The sequence below is a fragment of the Vigna unguiculata genome, chromosome 11 (assembly GCF_037176805.1).
Source record: "Vigna unguiculata cultivar grain cowpea cultivar isolate G323 ecotype 2 chromosome 11, ASM3717680v1, whole genome shotgun sequence".
Classification (NCBI taxonomy): Eukaryota; Viridiplantae; Streptophyta; class Magnoliopsida; order Fabales; family Fabaceae; genus Vigna; species Vigna unguiculata.
Window position 1 is genome coordinate 47,467,417 of NC_140802.1, and position 19,730 is coordinate 47,487,146.

Genomic DNA, 19,730 nt, shown 5'->3' on the forward strand with positions numbered 1-19,730 from the left:
TGTAGCCAAAATATCTATTGAATAGAAAGTAATTGTAACCCTTCTATTCAAAGTTTAAACTAAATTTTGCAGAAAGGTTATTTTGCTGATAAAGTATATAATTAAGCCTTTAATTTATAACTACCGAAAAAGTTAATACATTTATTGTATTTAAAATTATAGATTATGTTATTAAGTCATAATTTTATAATTAAAAAACAATATTAATTTACTATTTATTTAATCATAAAAAAATTTCATAATTAAAAACTAGTATTATTAATATTATAAATACTTTTAATGAGCGTAATAAAATAAGTCAGTTTAGCCTATTTATGGATCAGATTAGATTGTCCCGTTATTTTTTTAAAATTTATTTATATATATATATTAAAAAAAATATTTAAAACATATTTAATCATGTAAATATTTTCTCTGTTTTGAATTAATTAATTAATATTTTAAATTAGATAAATTTAAATAACCTTCTCCTCTATTAAAACTCATAATTGAAATTAAGTGTATATAATTTAAATTATTATATAAATATATTTCGAAAGACACGTATTTAAAATGCGAGTACAAATATGCAGATATATTTGAAATTCAAAAAGATCCCAGAGTGATGTTAAAGGTAACGTATGAATGGTACATTAAAACAAAATATGAAATATTTTAAATAAATAATTATGAATAGATAATTGCAACAATAAAAAGAAAAGAATTGGAGTCGTAATTTGTAATCTGTAAGAGAGAAGAGGAAGGAAGAAAGAAGAGATGACAACAACCAGTCCCAGTCTCATGAATGCGCTTCAGTACGACGCTTATGGCGGAGGCCCCGCCGGCCTGAAGGTTTGCAGTTTCTTCTCTTTCTGTGCTATGCTATTCAATTCCATTCAATTTAACCTAATTTCTTCATTTCCATTTCCAGCATGTTCAAGTTGGCGTTCCCACTCCCAAGACAAATGAGGTTTTGCTGAAATTGGAAGCAGTCAGCATCAACCCCATTGATTGGAAGATTCAGAAGGGTCTTCTGCGGGCTTTATTTTTACCCAGAACCTTTCCCCACATTCCTTGTATCTTTCTCTTCATTCATTCATTCACTTTTTTTTTCTTTACTATTCATAATCATAAATAATTACCATTTTTTTTTCATCATTGCCACTCTCAGGCACTGATGTCGCTGGAGAAATTGTTGAGATTGGACAGCAAGTCAAAGATTTCAAAGTCGGAGACAAAGTCCTTGCTAAACTCACTCATCAGGTAATTCAATTCTCTCTTTCTTTCCCTCCTTCCCTCGTTTCAACTGCTAATTGCAACACTATTCATCTCATTAAGAAGGAGGGAATACTCCATTTTTTTTTTGAACCACCACCACCCTAGTTTGCTATTTCACGAACATCTTTGTTGGCAAAGGGAGAAATAGAGCTACTTATGTTTGTTCTATTTCAAAAGAATAAAAAATAAGACTAAGGGTCTTTCATAAGAATAAAAAAATATTTTTCTTGTTTTGGTTTGGAAATATATATATTTCTACCAACAATTAAATAAAACATTATCGATAGTCTGTAAGACCCTTGTATTGGAGTAAAAATTGCAAAATGATCTTAAGAGTGATGTAATATAGTGAAACTTCCAAAAGTTAGATTAAGACCTTATTAGATGGAGATGTTTTTAGGTACAAAACATGTTTACCATTTACTTGACCAGTAACACTTTCTTAATTATTATATAATAATATTAAGACGGCAACCTTACTTACATCATGACTACCAAAGCTCATCATCCTCTTTTAGTCACGGTAATAATACTGCTTCTTATGTTTTTCTTTTTGTTTGGAAGAAATTACTTACTGTCCCTTGAATGAAAGTGTATTGTTTGTCTAAAGAAACTAGTTAAGAATATATGAAAGTGGTAGATAAATTCTAGTGTGAAATAAATGGCATGCTACTGCTACACCTGAACTTGTTCCAAGTTAAAGAATCTTTTCAAATTCATATGCTAATGGCAACTTCCTAATACCCATTGTGTTGTATGTGTTGAATGTCAGTATGGAGGTGGACTGGCTGAGTTTGCTGTGGCTAGTGAGAGCTTAACAGCTTCCAGACCAATTGAAGTCTCAGCTGCTGAAGCTGCAGCATTACCTATTGCCGCACTCACAGCTCGTGATGCTCTCATTCAAATTGCAGAAGTCAAGCTTGATGGGACTGGTCAGCTCAAGAACATTTTAGTCACTGCTGCTTCAGGTGGTGTGGGTCACTATGCTGTTCAACTAGCAAAGCTGGGGAACACCCATGTGACAGCCACTTGTGGTGCTCGCAACATTGAGTTTGTTAAGGGCTTAGGTGCCGATGAGGTTCTTGACTACAGGACTCCGGAGGGGGCAGCACTCAAGAGTCCATCTGGTAGGAAATATGATGCAGTCATACACTGTACAACCGGAATACCTTGGTCAACTTTTGAGCCTAATTTGACTGAAAAGGGCGTTGTAGTTGATTTAACACCTAATGCAAGTTCGTTGTGGACTGCTGCTCTGAAGAAAGTTACTTTTTCCAAGAAGCGGCTGGTGCCATTTGTTGTAACTGTCCAGCGTGAGGGTCTGGAACATCTAGTCCAATTACTGAAGGATGGGAAACTTAAGTCTGTTATTGACTCCAAGTTTCCTTTGAGCAAAGCTGAAGATGCTTGGGCTAAGAGCATCGATGGCCATGCTACTGGAAAAATCATTGTGGAACCATAGATACAGTTTGCTTTGAGGTGTTGAATTTGTAGTTTCTAAATATCTGGACGAGATTTGTGTAAAGCTCATATGATAATGAATAAATGCACGTATTGTAAGCTTGTAAGGATTTTAAATTAATATTTGTTGTCTTTTGACACTCTCGGATTGGTTTTTATATGACGGGATTATTTATCAGGCAACTTTTTCTTGTGTCCTACTTGAAATGCAAATTAACAAGTTTTATGTGTTGATTTTGTCTATGAATGGGCATGTAGGTTTTGTAGATTTAATTTGTGATTAGATTTGAAAATCAGTGAGGTCCACAAGAGTTCTCATGAAGCAAGGGATGGTGAAAATAGTTGAAAGGGTGTTATTTCTATTTGAAGGAATAGATTAAGAGGGTGTGTCGAGGTGAAGGATCTTTGAGACAAACTTCAAACGCAGGCTATTGATTAAATTAAGGAAAAGGGGGTGAAATGAGAGAAATAAACAACAAATCACACTAGCACATATACTATATATACCTTGATTACAGTTATTTTGTTTAGATGTCTATGTCTGAACAATTCTACTCTAAATTAAGCTACTTAGGCAAACTAGTTCTTTTGATCATAAGAACACGACATTTCTTTCCAATCCAATTACTTGTCCACGGAGGATCTCGAGACACCACTTGGTACCCAGCATTTGCGTACAATTTGCGAGCACCTAGATCTTCTTCATAGGCTCGAAGGGCAAGAAACTCAAAACCCCACAAAATGGAAAGCATGTCGCAGGCTTTCAACAGTACAGTCGCTATTTTCCTCCTCCTGTTATCAATTAGTTTCATAAATACACATTTACAACATGAGGAAGATCAACGGACTGATTATGAAATTATGCGTAATCACCTGAATGTTTTGGAGACGGCTATTCCTGATATGTAGAGGTACTCTTCAGCTTCAGGTGGAAAATGTTGAAGCACATTTTGGTCTCTTAAGACAGTCACATCTATCACACCCACAAGTTGTTTTGCTGAATCTGGATCATCTTTTGCTGCCTCAGCTACCAAACAAGCATACCTGAATAACAAGTCATACATTATTGTCTAACATTTGTTTCACAGAACAGTTGCTACTCTTTTAGCATGAACAAACCAGACGGACACATGACCATTGTTGTGGTTGATATCTATTGTCACAGTATAGCGTTTATAACTAAGAAATAGGTGAACACGAGAAAGGTTATTGCCTGCTGCATCAAAGGTTTTTTTTCTTTTTAAGTACTTTTATATTATAAGTTCACATATTTGATGACAATAATATTGATAAACTTGTTAACAAAAGAACCAATTTACCTATTAGGTGGTGAGTTTTTAAGCTTGTAACGGAGCCCCGATAGCACTTCCGCCTATTGGTTCAAGGCAAGACAGCAAAAAGCACACAGAATAATTAAGAGGTGGGTGCCTGATCAGAAAATATAAAGCTCACCTTCACACAAATCAATAGTTGAATCGAAAGCTTCTGTAATGTCTCATGATACTACTAAACTTCACATTCATTTACAATTATTTCATACTCCTTAAATATAATATTAAAGTTTGTAGAAAGTGTCCTTTCAAAAAGCGAAAACAAGAGTTGTTTACTCTTTTTAAACATTGATAAAAAAAATGAAGTGATTTGTCTGATTGAAAAGAAAAAAAAAAAACCTGAAAGAATTGAAAGAACAAGTCGTTGAAAATTGAGACAGGAATATGAAATGCTTCGGCCTGAACTTCAGATGCCCTCCTTATCTCATCTGCGTTTTCAAATAGCCTCCTTACTCTCCATCCATATTCACACGCCAAATACTCAAACTGCTGCTTCAGCTTTCCACTGCTACCATTCTCTATCTGCAACCTCACATTCTGATCAACACAAGGCAATTGCGAACTGATGGTGCTTGTGCTTGTGCTGCTGCTGCATTGCAACACCAAACCACTTCCTCGCCTTTTCCTTCCCACTCTGTAAGAACCACTTCTGGATCCTCTTCCAGCACCGTACCCCAAGTTTGAGCACACAAGTTTATGTGAAGGACTGGGATTACTCGCCAGTAAATGAGCCATTCATGCGTAAACCAAACCAAGACAAGCAAGGTTAGCCTACATAAACATCGCAGCTAGCTTGGTTTTTGGTTCATATCCAAAAATCAAATATAGTATTCGGAGTGGGGTCAATTGGTATTTATTTGAGTGGCCTCTCTTTTTTTCTGTTATTGTGGCTGTCAATTATATATAAATCCAGTGGCCACGTGCACTCATGTCAGCCAAGAAACCTACTATTTTCGTTTCCACTTTTCATACTAGATTTTCAATCTCAACCTCAATCCCAAGTTTAATTCCAATCTCACTCCATCTTCACAATCCTCACAGATCATATTCAAGGGAAAACTCCCATCATCTTCTATTTCTGTTTCACACAACAACAAATATCAAACATTAACCTCATTTTCCACACAAAACATCAACATCAACAGCAAACACACTCATAATAATCAATAGCCCAGAATCAAACATACACGTGATGCACGTACATTGGCATCGGTTTGGTTTGCCTCTAAATAAGTGTAAAAGTCTAGAGTGCCACAAGTTCAATCTCACAGTAAGTTTGGAATTATCCTAATTCAATCCTTTAGACCCTTTTATTAAGGATAGCTTGTTTTTTATTTGCTCTTGTAATGTATTGAATGAATGAAACATAACTTCTTGACGAATTTGTAATTAGCTTTCATGGCTTAGGATGGATGAATGAAGATAGAACTCAATGAGAAAGCGCAAAAATTATATATCCCCCAAATAATATGCATCATATTATTAGTCTGGAAAATAGAAGTAATCAACAACATGTCAATGAAACAGAGACTTAAACTAATCACCTTAAACAAAAGATGAGAGAAAATAACATCATAAAGCGAAAAGCGCAAGTGTGTTATCATGGACAAGATGTATAATTTATTTAATTATATATGTAAAATCTATATTATTTTAACATTTATACATTTATCTTCATATGATGATAATAACTGTGTAAAGCTTGAGGTGTAAAGAAAATAAGACCTTGGATGCGGAAGAATGTGTGAACAGCAATTGGATTTGCAATCCATCACCAACAACGACGCCCAATCAAATGCACGAGGAAGTTGTTTCTTCTTTCTAATCTCCAGTATCACACATACAGCGAGAGAATAATTTCAGATTATAGTTTATACAACGATTAAAGAGACAAAGCAAAACAACGTAACAAGAATGTCTTCTCCAACGGTGGAGAGACACCGTTACACACATGCTAACACAATCTCACTTCCACCTCGCGCTTCTAACATCAGGCCCATGGCCCAGCCCATTCCATAATTTCTCTTTCTTTTTAATGGAGTACACCTCTCCGTAACATTAACAATCTTATATTTTTTTTTTTATGTAAAGTTATTCACTTTCAGTAAGAAAGTAGACATTGATCAAATTTCACTTTGGATTCTTTGGTGATTCATTTCTTCCGTGATAGATAAAAAATTATAATTGAAAATAAAATATGCGTGTGTATGTAAGACCATTTTTGTTGTTTTTGTAGAAGAAAAAGATAATTGCCTGATGTATGCGGGCCTGGGCTGGGCCGGGCCGGAGAATAAACCACATAGAACTTTGTGTCATATGTGTGTGTCGTGGCACAGGATTCGGACCAACGATTCAATGAATGTTTTTTTTAAAAAAAACAGAACAGAACAAAAGCTCTGTCTTGTCTTCTCCTATCTCCTACCACCTAAAACCAACCAAACCATTTTTCTCACTCTCACTTACTCTCTCCCAAATGGCCGAAAATGATTCAAACCCTCCTCCTCCAGCCGCTTCACCGCCTCAGGAGCCTCCTGTGCCTCCGTCACTATCATCGGAGAAAGATGCCAAAGTTGACGATGTAGTTGAAGAGAAGGTGAAGGCTGAGGAAGTGCTTGTGGGTGAAGAGAAAGACAAAGAGAAAGAGGAAGTAAAAGGAGGCGAGGAGGCGGTGGTGGTTGAAGAGGAGGAGAAGGAGAAGGAGAAGGAGAAGGAGGAAGAGAAAGAGAAAGAGAAAGAAGAAGAGGTTACAGTAGGAGAGACAGAGAGCGAGTCGTTGAAGGAGGAGAGCAATAGGGTTTCTGATTCGGAGAGAAAGGGCATCGAAGAGCTGAAGAAGGTGCTGAAGGAGGAGTTGGAGAAGAAGGAGGAAGGCGAAGTATCCATCTGGGGCGTCCCTCTCTTCAAGGACCAGAGGACTGACGTCATTCTTCTCAAGTTCCTGAGAGCGCGGGACTTGAGGGTCAAGGATGCTCTTCTGATGATTCACAACACTCTCCGATGGAGGAAGGAGTTCGGCATCGATGCGCTTTTGGAGGAAGATCTGGGAGAGGAGTTGGAGAAGGTGGTCTTCATGCACGGCCACGGAAGAGAGGGTCATCCCGTCTGTTACAACGTCTACGGAGAGTTCCAGAACAAGGAGCTCTACCATAAGGCCTTCTCCACCGAGGAAAACCGCACCAAGTTTCTCCGATGGCGGATTCAGCTGTTGGAGCGGAGCATCAGGAACCTGGACTTCTCTCCGGGAGGCATCAACACCATCTTCCAAGTCAATGACCTCAAAAACTCTCCCGGCCCTGCCAAACGGGAACTTCGCCTTGCCACCAAACAAGCTTTGCAGTTGCTTCAGGACAACTATCCCGAGTTCGTCGCCAAACAGGTTCGCTTTTGCTTTCAGTTCCTTCCTTGCTTCCTCCGTTTCTATTTTACCACCTCTAATACCCCTTCTTGCAGGTTTTCATCAATGTCCCTTGGTGGTATCTTGCATTCTATACCATGATCAATCCCTTCTTGACACAGAGGACCAAAAGCAAATTTATCTTTGCTGGACCATCCAAATCTCCCGATACTCTTTTCAAGTTAGTCACAGCTCAACTCAACTCAACAATAATCGCCATTACCAACTTCTCTTTCCCACTATCATCATCTAACCTTCCATATTTCTTTCCTAAAATTGAACAGGTATATTTCTCCTGAGCAAGTGCCGGTTCAGTATGGTGGCCTCAGTGTAGACTTCTGTGACTGCAACCCCGATTTCACCATGTCTGATCCTGTCACAGAAATTCCTATAAAGCCAACCACTAAGCAAACTGTCGAAATTGCTATCTATGAGGTGGGTCTCAGTGTACTCTTCTTTTAACTATATTGCATTGGACTGAATTCAAGTATCTCGCTGAATGGAGGCATTTGATTTTCCAGAAATGCATTATTGTTTGGGAGCTGCGGGTGGTGGGGTGGGAGGTTACCTATAATGCTGAATTCAAGCCTGATGCTAAAGATGCATACACAGTTGTCATACAGAAGGCCACAAAGATGTCCCCCACCGATGAACCAGTGGTTTCCAACAGCTTCAAAGTTGGTGAATTGGGAAAGTTATTGCTCACCATAGACAATCCTACCTTGAAAAAGAAGAGGCTTCTTTACAGGTTCAATATCAAACCCTACTGTGATTGAGCCAAAATCACCTCTAGGCTCTCCGGTTTATTCGGTGCTTGAAAGAAATTTAACTTCCAAGAGTGAGAAATATGCATGTTGCCTTTTGTTCAGCCCATTCTTCATCTATAGTTTTGGTCGTGAGTCGTTTGCAGATTGTCTTTTTTCTGTCTTTGTTGTATTTAACACGTCATTGTTAGTCAAATATCTCCGCTAGTCTAAATTGTTCTTTCTTTTATTTTCTGGTGATGAACAATATTGGGGAAGAGAGTAGCACATGGAATTGAAATTAAAGTTGGTTTTGTGAAAACACATTTGTTACAAGAACTATGTACCACTTTGATGTAAAATTTTGTTCCTGTACTTATCCCGTGTGGAGTTTGGTTTTGGTCCAATTCTGAGCATTTTGCATGTCAATGTCATAGATTGTAATATAGAAGGAGTAAATGAGAAGTATGATTGATTTCTATATTTCCTCTCTTGCTTATAATTCTCCATTTTAATATATTTCTATTTGATTTTCATTCTATTATTGAAAGAAATTAAAAGTGTAATTATTTCAGACTGGTTACTCTTGGTTGAACATTGCAAATGATGCTTCTGTTTTTCTTCTTATCTGTGCATTTACCCTTTGTTTGGTGATAATTTGGTTCTTCTTTGTTATTCTTGATTTTGCAACGGCTTGGCATTCTTTTCATCTGTTGTGAATTCCCTGGTCTTCTCACATAGACGAAACATCTATTGTGAAAGCCCACATATAGTAATTTACCGTTGATTCTATCCATGATAATTGGTTTGAAGAATGACATGCAAGTCTTGTGTGCTGTTTTGTGAATTCTCCAGATTTTGGTCATGTAGAGAATAAGAATATTCATGACTTCTGGTTTTTTGAGATGCATTATGAAACCTTATTAGGTAGGGAGAGGGTGGAATATATAAAAGAGGTTCTGAGTGGAAAGAAGCTTTAATAAAGTAATTGTTTTTAGTGCAAGTCTGGAAGAAATTATTGTGGTTTGCTAGTATTGCGAGTTTGGCAGTTGCTTGGAATTTGGAAAGAAGTGACCAATCAAATGTTGAACAAGTATATATGGTTAAATTCCAAAAGTAGCTAATTTATCTTCCGTCTAGGCCCCCTCTAGTAGCACAGGCTGTGTTTTTGTTCTTTATGCCTCTATCATGCATGACAATGGGGGGGAATAGATCCATGTGTAGATTCTTATGATTACTGAATTGGTGCTTTTTTTATTTGAAAGTTTCCGTGATTGATGTTTACGTGTTTATGTTGTGTTTAAACTCATAGCTAATGAAAAATGAGAAAAGTTTAATTCTTTTAACTTGGGATTCTTAAAGAAAGCCGAGGTTACATGATTTAGGGGTTTTTGGTTTGTCTGTCATCATCCTAGGTGAATTTGGAGTTGTTGTTTAACCCTTACATTAGTTTGATAAAATTTAGTACATGAAACCTTTGTTTGAATGTTGAGTATACTTCAGATTAAGGTAGTTAACAATAAACTTTATGAATAATACACATCAATAATACAAGTATCTCTCTATATGACTCTCACTCTCAATTCCAAGTTAGGTAAAAGGTCCAAAAGAAGTTGGCCCCTATTTCAATGATATTTTTGACAAGTTATCTATATGCTGCAATTTCATTGGTTTTGTTGATTTTAGTTTAGATAACTACTTTTTGTGTTTGAACTAAGGGTATGCATACGTTGACAGGTAGAGAGTAATTATTTTCAAGTCTCAACATAGTTTCTTGCATGCATACACTTTGAACTAGATTTCATCATTACTGATTATTTCAATTCTGATAACATTTCACTCGTTTATAAGTTTGTTTGCCTAAATTATTGAATTTTAACCAATTAAAAATTATCGTTATTTAAACAGTAAGTTAGTTTAACAATTAATTATTATTTGCTTATACGTTAATTTAACAATTTTTAATGAATGGTTTGATTAAAGTTTTGACTTTTTAATTAGTTTATCAGTATTTTCTTTTTTAACAAGTAAACACATTCACAAGGGCTCGGAGCGGATAAATTTAATTTGGTTGATTGAAATAAAAAGAAAGTGAATATAATTAATGTTCTTCTACTTCATCTATTCATTAAATTTACTCCCTTTTTATTCGACCAAACCATTTAACCAGTAATTTATTTATAATTTTTGTTTTCTTTTCTTTGTTGGTATGAAAGGTTCGTAGGTTTGGATGTTAACATTGATGTAATGTAAGTTAATGAATCACTCGTGTGCTAAGGTTGTCTAGAGTAGTAATAATTGATACCATCATTTATACTTTCAAATCAATCATTACCTTCTGCAACACTTTCTTCCTTTTTCACTGCTTTCACCTAACATGTATCCAGCTACTTTTGTTTCTAGCAACACCAATAAGATTATAACCTAAACATTTCATATAAAAATTATTTTTTTATAATGTAATTAATGGACAACTTTGTAAGGAAACAAATTAAGGTTAACAGTTTCCAAACTTGAAATTTTGAAACGTAAAAGCAAACACGTCCGAATCAGGAATATAATTCTAAAACAGTTCTTTCACCTCTACTTTTTACCTTTTTCTTTTCAAATGATTATACGGCTGAAAATTTTCAACTTTAACGAAATAATGAACTGTAATTTTTTAAGATTAACTATTATTGGATATTTTCTTTTGAAGAAAAATGTGGTCATAAAACTTCTATTTATTGTAAGTGGTTGTTATACCAACATGTGATTTATCGTTAAAGTTATATAGAGAATGGGAAAGTTATTAAATTGAAAAGAAAGGAATGGGTTGGTTGAGCTTTCAAAGTTTTGGTAGAATGTGTATCTATCTGGGGTGGGTGACATTTTGTTCTTTCTTCTTTTGCTTCAATGATGGATTGAGTGTGTATTACCAACACATGGCTGGAATCATTGTGTTTGCTTCCAGCTGTTACCATCATCCATTCTTTGTTTTGCTTTAATTGATTCCAGTTTTTTTCTTTTTGTACATGATAAATCTCTCTTTATATTTTAAAATCCTTATAATTCAATCCCTCCAACTGCTACAGAAGTAAAATAACACTGCTCCATTCAAATGCTTCACTGTTTTGCATAAGCCACGCACACTTTATTCCAATATTATGTATAATGATCAACTTTATTCATTTTTTCATTATTTTAATGTATTTTCATTTTCTGATTAACTCCTCTATAAATATGTGATTATTTGTCTTGTCAGTGAATACCCTTTCCTTTTAGTTCTACTGATTTTGAGCTTCTGTCTAAGACTTCACAATTTTTTTTTTCGCCACTTTTATTAATTATAATTGAATCAGCTTTGTGGATTCTAATTTGAGAGAGGCCCATATTAATATCATATTAGACTTACATCGAAACCAATGTTCATTATTACAAGCCCTTTTCTTCTGCATCCATTACTTGTTCTTAATGGGTGCGGTTAGTAATCATAGAGGGTGCAGAAAGAAAAGACCCAATTTTACTGAAGACATCACTCTTCCCTTTTCGGGTTTCCTCTCTCCAGCCCATTCATCAACATCGAGACAGACATTATGATTACGAAGAACTTGCCTTGTTCACATCATCTCGTGCTCGATTTTCCCGCATTGCAATGCAAATTGCGAAATATATTAACATCTAAGATTGATGCACTGGGGCATGAGAAAACAGTGAAGAAAAACTTTTTTATGTATCTATAAGAAAACTGATTCTTAATAAAATTAATAAAATACTTTCCTATTTCTCAAAAAACAAAACAAATTGTCTTCAATTCTTCAAATTGGAGAGGTTGGTGGTTGTCTCAGTTGAGGGGCCACCCTGGCGTTGAAGAAGAATTGAAGAGGAGACACTACTTTTGCCGTCACAATCCAGACTAATTTTAATCTTACCAATAAACAAGATGAGGAAGTGGTGCACCATCGAAATGGTCTAAAAAGAATAATAAGACTTTATCGTATAAGAGTTTGAAAAGTAGTTTTATGAATTCCAATACTTGGTAACAATTTTCCATACATCAAATATAAAAATAACTCTTACAACTTTAATTCATCCATGCACAAAACAGACAAAGCTGGGAAGGAGTAAATAGACTACAGAATAAACTTTGAAGTAGAAATGAAAGAAAAAACAGAAACAATAAAGTAAATTTTTAATTATATACGGGATTAAGGAATACATGATGATCACATTTAAACAAACTTTACAGCCATAAAGAGTATCACAATGCAAACAGGAGTGACAAATTTTGATGTACAAATGATGAACCCCACAATGTTGTTCCCTCCTTCACTTGCTTGGCTCAGTTGATGCATTCCATTTCAAAAATTTCCAAGCAGCAAAGGTTTTATCCAATTCCAGAAACAAATAAACAAAACACCAAATTACAGTGAGAGACTAGGCAGTGTCAATGAGATTGCCCAAAATCCCAGACTTGAAACAAAAATAATTTATGAAGCAAATGAACAAAGTAACCCAAAATAACCCGGTATGAAAGAATGAAGTCCCCGCCCACCCCCGAATTAAGTTGCACAGTTGTAACGATGATGAATATATATATATATATATATGTAACAGTAACACCCTTATTATTGTTGTTCACCTCGACATCCTCACGAACATGAACATGAACACGAATTGTATTTAGAGACTGTCGTTCCTTGATGTCACTCTGCGATGGGTTTGGTCTTTGACCTGTAGAGGAGTTTCTTCTTCTTGGATGTTTGGTTGTCTATGGTGAGTACTACCTTGCCAGCTTCACCGATTTTGAAACCGTTACTGATCACGGACTCATCTGCGGGAGCAATTTTCCTGTTCTTCTGCACAATGACAGTGTATCCATCCTCAGCGCTGGGCACAAATTCAGCTTGGTAGCTCACATCCCAACCCACCACTCGGATTTCCCAAACCAGGTGGCTTTTCTGCAGGTTCAGGAACATTTTTTTATCAATACCCTATTCTTTTCCTATTGAAGAAAGGTAAAAAAAAAATGAATGGTCACCTCAGAAACTGGGAATTCGACAGCATGTTTGGTTGCTGGTTTGATTGTGACCTCCGTAACAGGATCAGCAGTGGTGAATTCCTGTTCACCCTCTCTGCTCAATCCACCGTATTGAATGGGCACCAGCTCGGGAGCAATATATCTGTTCATCAATCATCTCAATAAGACCTAATAATTCATGGATGGGGAAGGCATATAAAGAAAGAGAAAGAGACAGAAATGATTTACTTGAAAAGGGTTTCCGCAGACTTGGATGGCCCAGCAAACACAAATTTGCTCTTGGTCCTCTGTGTGAAGAAGGGACTGATCATCCTAGAAAAGGCAAGGTACCACCAGGGAACATTGATAAATATCTGCACAAACAAAACACAATTGAATATGATGGAGTGAAAATTGAAATGATTGTTAAAAAGTGGAGGAGTTGAAAGGGGTGGGTACCTGCTTGGCCACAAACTCAGGGTAGTTATCCTGAAGCAATTGAAGGGCCTGATTGGTGGCCTGCCTGAGGTTACTCTTGCCGAGTCCCGGAGAGTTCTTGAGGTCGTTGACCTGCACAATGGTGGAGATGGCGGTGGGAGAGAAGTCGAGGCTTCTCACGCTCTTCTCCAGCACCTGAATCCTCCACCTGATGAACTTGTTGCGCTTCTCCTCGTCCGAAAAGGTCTTGTTGTACAAATCCTTATTCTCGAACTCGCCGAAGACGTTGTAGCAGACGGGGTGCCCTTGTTTGTCGTGTCCCTCGGTGAACACCACCTTGTCCCAATCAGTTCCGAAATCTTCGAGGACCAGAGCGTCGATTCCGAATTCCTTCCTCCAACGCACGGTGTTCTTGAGCATGGTGAAGGCATCCTTTACCTTGAAATCCCTCGCTCTCAGAAACTTTAGCAGAATCACATCGCTCCTCTCGTCCGCCAGCAGCGGAATTCCCCATATCTCAACTTCCTCCGGAACAACCACCTCCTTCTCTTCTGTCACCTCTTCTTCCTTCTTCTCTTCTGTTACTTCCACTTCCTTCTTCTCTTCTGTCACTTCCACTTCCTTCTTCTCTTCTGTCACTTCCACTTCCTTCTTCTCTTCCCTCACTTCTACTTCCTTCTTCTCTTCCGTCACTTCTACATCTTTCTTCTCTTCCTTCACTTCTACTTCCTTCTTCTCTTCTGTCACTTCTACTTCCTTCTTCTCTTCTGTTACTTCGATTTCCTTCTTCTCTTCCTTAACTTCAACATCCTTCTTCTCTTCTGTCACTTCAACCTCCTTTTTCTCTTCCTTAACTTCAACATCCTTCTTCTCTTCTGTCAATTCAACTTCCTTCTTCTCTTCTGTCACTTCTACTTCCTTCTTCTCTTCGGTCACTTCAACATCCTTCTTCTCTTCGGTCACTTCAACTTCCTTCTTCTCTTCGATCACTTCAACTTCCTTCTTCTCCGCTTCTTCTGCGGGCTCCTTGACGATGTCTGGCTTCTTCTTCTCTGGTTCTGGCTTGGGCGCGGTTAGTTCATGCTTGTTGAGCGCTTCTTGAACAAGCTTCTTGAGTTCATCAAGGGCTTTCTTCTGCGCCTCGGGGAGGTCGCCGACGACGTTGGTCTCCTCCTTGAACGAAACCGATTCGGAAATCTTGTCTTCAACAGCGGTCTGGGCCTTCTCCAGGGTTTCAGTTTCAGGTTGAGCTTCGGTGGTGGGCGGTTTGACTTCAGGTTCAGGTTGAGGTTCAGGCTGAGGTTCGGTGGTGGGTGGGTTGTCAACAGGGACAGGGTCGACAAGAGGGGGCACTTCCTGAGGAGGAGGTGGGTTTTGGGGTTCTTGAGCCATGGAGGATTGAAGGGTGGTTGTTGTTATTGTGGTTATTGTTGAACGGTTGAGGGAAGAAAAAGAGGAAGATGGATGGGTGGGTGTGAAGAGAAAGTGATTATGTTATGCTGTTTGATGCTTGAAACCAGTCTGTCATGCCAGCAGATACACCACTTTCTTTCTCATTTCGTGGGTCCCTTCTCCCCTTAATCATTCTTCTCTCTCTCTCTCTCTCTCTCTCCATTCAACCCAATCCAAACAATCTATTCTAAAACTTACCCAACAATATTTTTTAGTTTCAAATTAATAATCATACATAATATCATCCTTCACTTCTCTCCTCTCACAACCAACATTGCTTCTAACCTAATCAATAACATCATTTCAAAAACTACTGCTATCACTCCAACATTTTCAAAGTTTCGTACCAATTTATAACATATAACCGAATGAAAATTTCATATGTAAAATTAAATTAAATTTAAAAATTCACTTCTTAACCTTCAATATTCTAATAGGAGAAGCTGCGGTGAGTTATAGATAGCACAACTATGCATGACGCCACAACAACACTCAATTTCAAAGTTCCGAAGCCATGCCAAAGCTAAAGTTGCAGAGAAGGCCCAAACCAAAACCAAATCCATCATCAATCAGAATCCACTTTTTTTTTTTCTAATATCCTTCCTCTTTGCTACTTTTTACATTATTTTAAACAAAAATTTCTAAAACTTTACTTTTGCTACTACTCACTATGCCCAATTTACAACCCAATTTTATATGTCTCGCAGTTTATTAAAAAATAAAACGTTTTTGAAACAAGTTTAGAAAAACACATGTTTGTACAGAGGTTGTAATAAAAATACATTGATCATTATTGTTGTATTGCTGCTATCTCTGTCGTTTAGGGAATAACTTGAACGACAAAGCAGATTAGAATGGTTGACTTTTGAGCAATCAACTGTTGAAGATGGTGCCATCCAACACTATAACCTCTCACAACCCATTCTCAGCCCACCATTTTTATCAAATTCAACATATTTTATGTTTTAATTTATCAATTTGAACATATTTAATGTTTTAATTTATCTCAAAACTCTTTTTTTTATCTCTTTTTATGACCAGTTAAACATTATACAGTATTTATGTTAAACTCCACGAAATAGAGTAAATATTACATGATAAAAAAAAATTAAAGTTCATTGCACGCATTGATTGCTTCTTTGATAAAATCTTAAAATTGATATATTATGACATTTACAATTAATTACTAACTATTTTAAAGTTCTGAAAAAGATATTTATAACTTTACTTGTTCCTGATTAGTAACAGCCAATAACAGACCAGCATCAAACAAAAAATAGCTGTCTAAATTAAAATAAAACTAAAATATTGTATATTTCCCTTTTTTTTTTTAAAAAGGCACTTATATATAATTGAATCAAATACCATAGACATGGTTGTATTCTAACGTACAGCGTGATTAAACAAACTTCAGTATATCGAAATAATTTATAGAACAATATGCTTTTCTGTCATTTACTAAACAAATAAACCATTCTTTCTTGGTAGACACAAAAATAATAGTTTACTCACTCAATATCTTAATTGAAAAGTCAATTCATCACTGTATTCGAATAAAGCTTCTGTATTATATTCCAATAAAACAAATAAAGTTTGTAACGAATGATTCAGTTTGATTTTTCGCATCTTTCATTTTATTTATAAACTCTATGCTAGTGCAATTAATGTTTAAAACAGCTGTGTATAACCCTTGGATAATAAGGCATATATTCAGAACTATTACAACACAGGAGCGAATATTTAAATTTATATTCAGATAAAATATTTAATAGAATATTTTATCATATTAAAGAAAATAGAAAGATTAAATTGTGATTTTAAATAAACATGGGAATGAGAAGAAAGATGTAACCCTGGACACAGGCTGTGATTGGAGTGAGAGAAAAGCAAAAGAATGATAGAAACAGAGTGCTAAGTGGTTACGTGCCAAACACTAATTTCTACGTGCTTATGCTAAGCAAAAACCCATTAATATTTTTTTAATGAATACCTCTGAAACTAGAAATCGTCTAATGATTATTAATGTATTAAAATACAATCTTTCCTTTTCAACTTTCTTCTCTTTGTTTTTTAGTACAAATGTATTTGTTTCCCTTTCTCACCTTCGTTCACTATTCTGACTTTTCTTTTCCCATCAAATCACTTTCATTTTTTTTTTTAATTTAACCCTCGCAATCAAATAATATTACAATTTTAATCTTATCATCTCTTCTTACGTACGCATAAAACCCATTTCTTAACACGCAACCCATTATTCATACCACTAATTCTGAAACCCAATTTAAAAGTAATTTTTAAATATATTTGGTCAACAAACATGATCGGTTATATATATTTTATCATATGGGTTATGGTTTATAAATATGGTTATCGAGAGATTGTGGTTCTATATGGTTATAGAATATTAGTTTTATACATATAAGATCTTAGATATTATTTTAATTTCAAAATCTTAAGACAATATTGTTATGGTCTTTATTTTTATCTAGTGTTTAACTTTATCTTTTTTTATCTAATGTGAGACTTTGACTCACACTTGAATTATTCCCGATAAAACAAAAACTCGACGAAAGTTTAAAATTATACAGAAAACAACTAATTATCTCTTATGTTTTCAAGTTTTAACTTTGAGAAAATTATACAAACGTCAACATTTTTAATCAATATAAACTTGTTTAATTAAACGATATGGTGGTTCGTTACTTTCAAAGCTCAGAATTCAAAACGCACGACGTGATTAAATAAAATCGTAAAATCGTAATCTGTCGTAATTTTTAAGACGAGAAGTTATAAAAAGTAATAATTATATACATAAAATTATAATCAAATAATATCATTTTGTCTCCTTTCATACTTTCAATGGCTAATAAATCAATCTTAACAAAAACTTTCAATTCAATTAATTAACCTAATAAAATTTAACCATTTCGGTATAACTTAAAAACCTCATTAGTTTAAATTATTTTGCAATTAATTTTCATAAACACACACCTTTATAGAACTTGTGATTTAAATTTATTAGTTTAGAGTTTAGACAATGAAACACTAATTAACATCTTTATTGATTAAACATCAGAATTAGACTTAGCCATCATCTAACTAATTCTTTCTTTTCCATAGTTACAAATAAAAGTATATTTTATATAGATAAAACGCAAACAATAAATATTTATTGTGTGAGAAAAACAAACTAACATGTAGAAACAATTCATTGTAATGAAGATGATATTTTACTAAGCAAATTAACACTACCACAATATGTATAAAAGAACTCATTGTATTACACAAAAGTTTTCATTAAATGTAACCACCGTAACCTAAAAGGACAAAACGTCACAAAAATAAAAGTAAAAGATAAGTTTTCAATCAACTTTGAAGATATTTCAATTCCAATAATCATATCCAGTATATTATTTTTCTTAAAATTTATCTTCTAAAATATACGGTAAATAAATAATAAATATATAGAAAAAATAAAGTTTAAATATTCTTTTAATCCCTATTTTTTTTGTTTAATTTGGTATTTGTTATCTGTCAATTCATTTTTTTTCTTCTTATTTTTTATTTTTTTAAATAATTTTAATTATTTATTTTTTTAATTTAAAAAATATCTACATGTAAACTATGTGTCAATTTGTGATTGTGTTAATTTTTTTTTTCAATTTAATCCCCTAATTCATTATTTTTGTTAAAATAAAGCAATTTTATCATTTCTGAATTGAGGTCAAATTTAATTTTTATATAAATATTATACTAATATTTTAATTAAAATTGACATTTTTATTAATTAAAATTTATTTTTTATACCATTTGCATTGGTTGACAATCCACTTTTAAAAATGATTTGGTCATTAAAAAATGTTAAAGATTGAATGGTAAAATAATGGATATAAAAAGTGTGTAAAAATTTGTTGCTTGTAAAAACAATCGTACCTTTCAAATGATCTCAAATAAAATGGATCAACCTTAATATGCTTTAGTGCATGCATGAAAAACACGATTTGAAAAAAAAAATGTCAAAACCTGTTTAACTATTGTCACAAATAGATACATAGATGTCAAATTATTGACACCAAGAGACTACAGCAATGATTTAGGTTAAGTTGTAACTAACAATGACCTGTTATTATGATAAAAAATAGTAAGGTACTTTCTACACTAAAAAAAAAAAAAAAAACACACCAACATAAGTAACCCACAAGAGAACAATAAAAGAGGAAATGACTTAGTCTGAACCACAAAACACTGTCCTTGGAAAACAAAATACCTTAAAAAAGCATAAATAGAACAGTAATTATTAAATACTCCCCTTGACACATAGCTAGCCACCCATGAGAAGGTACTTTTCTCTAAACTTAACTTCAACCCTTTACTCTCCCTTTTGTAACAGTGAAACATGGGGTGTATGAGGAGGGAATTGGATGGCGTTGTACTTGAGCTTTTTAATCAAACTCTGCAAGTAGACAAGTAGCCATTTCTTACAGTTAGAGGGATTTATTCATCTTTCGATCGTGTGAAAGACCTTTTTATTCAACTCAAACCCTCTAAAGGATGATTTTAGAGTCTGAATGCTTTAGGTGGTGGTGACTGTTTGACACCCTTCTCGTTGGCTCTCATTCTTAAGGGCTAGACTGGCTCAATTCATACAATAAAAT

At 34.8% G+C, this 19,730-nt stretch overlaps 5 protein-coding genes across 5 annotated transcripts in view; 2 read left to right on the forward strand and 3 right to left on the reverse strand.

Annotated features, from left to right (window-relative positions):
• Nucleotides 1-607: 607 nt before the first annotated feature.
• On the forward strand, nucleotides 608-2,901 carry LOC114168371 (chloroplast envelope quinone oxidoreductase homolog). Its single transcript, XM_028053158.2, has 4 exons — nucleotides 608-831; nucleotides 911-1,055; nucleotides 1,151-1,242; nucleotides 2,030-2,901. The coding sequence occupies exons 1-4, from the start codon at nucleotides 757-759 to the stop codon at nucleotides 2,717-2,719; spliced, it is 1,002 nt and encodes a 333-aa protein (XP_027908959.1). The 5' UTR covers nucleotides 608-756; the 3' UTR covers nucleotides 2,720-2,901.
• A 286-nt stretch (nucleotides 2,902-3,187) lies between these two features.
• Nucleotides 3,188-4,856, reverse strand: LOC114169067 (Acyl-CoA N-acyltransferases (NAT) superfamily protein). Its single transcript, XM_028054088.2, has 4 exons — nucleotides 4,389-4,856; nucleotides 4,038-4,090; nucleotides 3,592-3,762; nucleotides 3,188-3,510 (listed from the first exon to the last, which is right to left on the reverse strand). The coding sequence occupies exons 1-4, from the start codon at nucleotides 4,782-4,784 to the stop codon at nucleotides 3,285-3,287; spliced, it is 846 nt and encodes a 281-aa protein (XP_027909889.1). The 5' UTR covers nucleotides 4,785-4,856; the 3' UTR covers nucleotides 3,188-3,284.
• Nucleotides 4,857-6,427: 1,571 nt separating this feature from the next.
• Nucleotides 6,428-8,669, forward strand: LOC114169066 (Sec14p-like phosphatidylinositol transfer family protein). Its single transcript, XM_028054087.2, has 4 exons — nucleotides 6,428-7,425; nucleotides 7,500-7,624; nucleotides 7,728-7,878; nucleotides 7,965-8,669. Exons 1-4 carry the CDS (start codon nucleotides 6,523-6,525, stop codon nucleotides 8,217-8,219), a joined length of 1,434 nt encoding a protein of 477 aa, XP_027909888.1. The 5' UTR covers nucleotides 6,428-6,522; the 3' UTR covers nucleotides 8,220-8,669.
• Nucleotides 8,670-12,338: 3,669 nt separating this feature from the next.
• On the reverse strand, nucleotides 12,339-15,188 carry LOC114169065 (patellin-3-like). Its single transcript, XM_028054086.2, has 4 exons — nucleotides 13,645-15,188; nucleotides 13,435-13,559; nucleotides 13,207-13,348; nucleotides 12,339-13,126 (listed from the first exon to the last, which is right to left on the reverse strand). Exons 1-4 carry the CDS (start codon nucleotides 15,013-15,015, stop codon nucleotides 12,872-12,874), a joined length of 1,893 nt encoding a protein of 630 aa, XP_027909887.1. The 5' UTR covers nucleotides 15,016-15,188; the 3' UTR covers nucleotides 12,339-12,871.
• Nucleotides 15,189-19,278: 4,090 nt separating this feature from the next.
• The window catches only part of LOC114169575 (protein NRT1/ PTR FAMILY 5.10-like), a 6,895-nt gene continuing 6,443 nt past the window's right edge, over nucleotides 19,279-19,730 (reverse strand). Inside the window, exon 4 of the mRNA XM_028054799.2 lies at nucleotides 19,279-19,730. This exon is cut by the window's right edge and continues 1,044 nt beyond it. The gene's annotated coding sequence lies outside the window, so the exon portion shown is untranslated.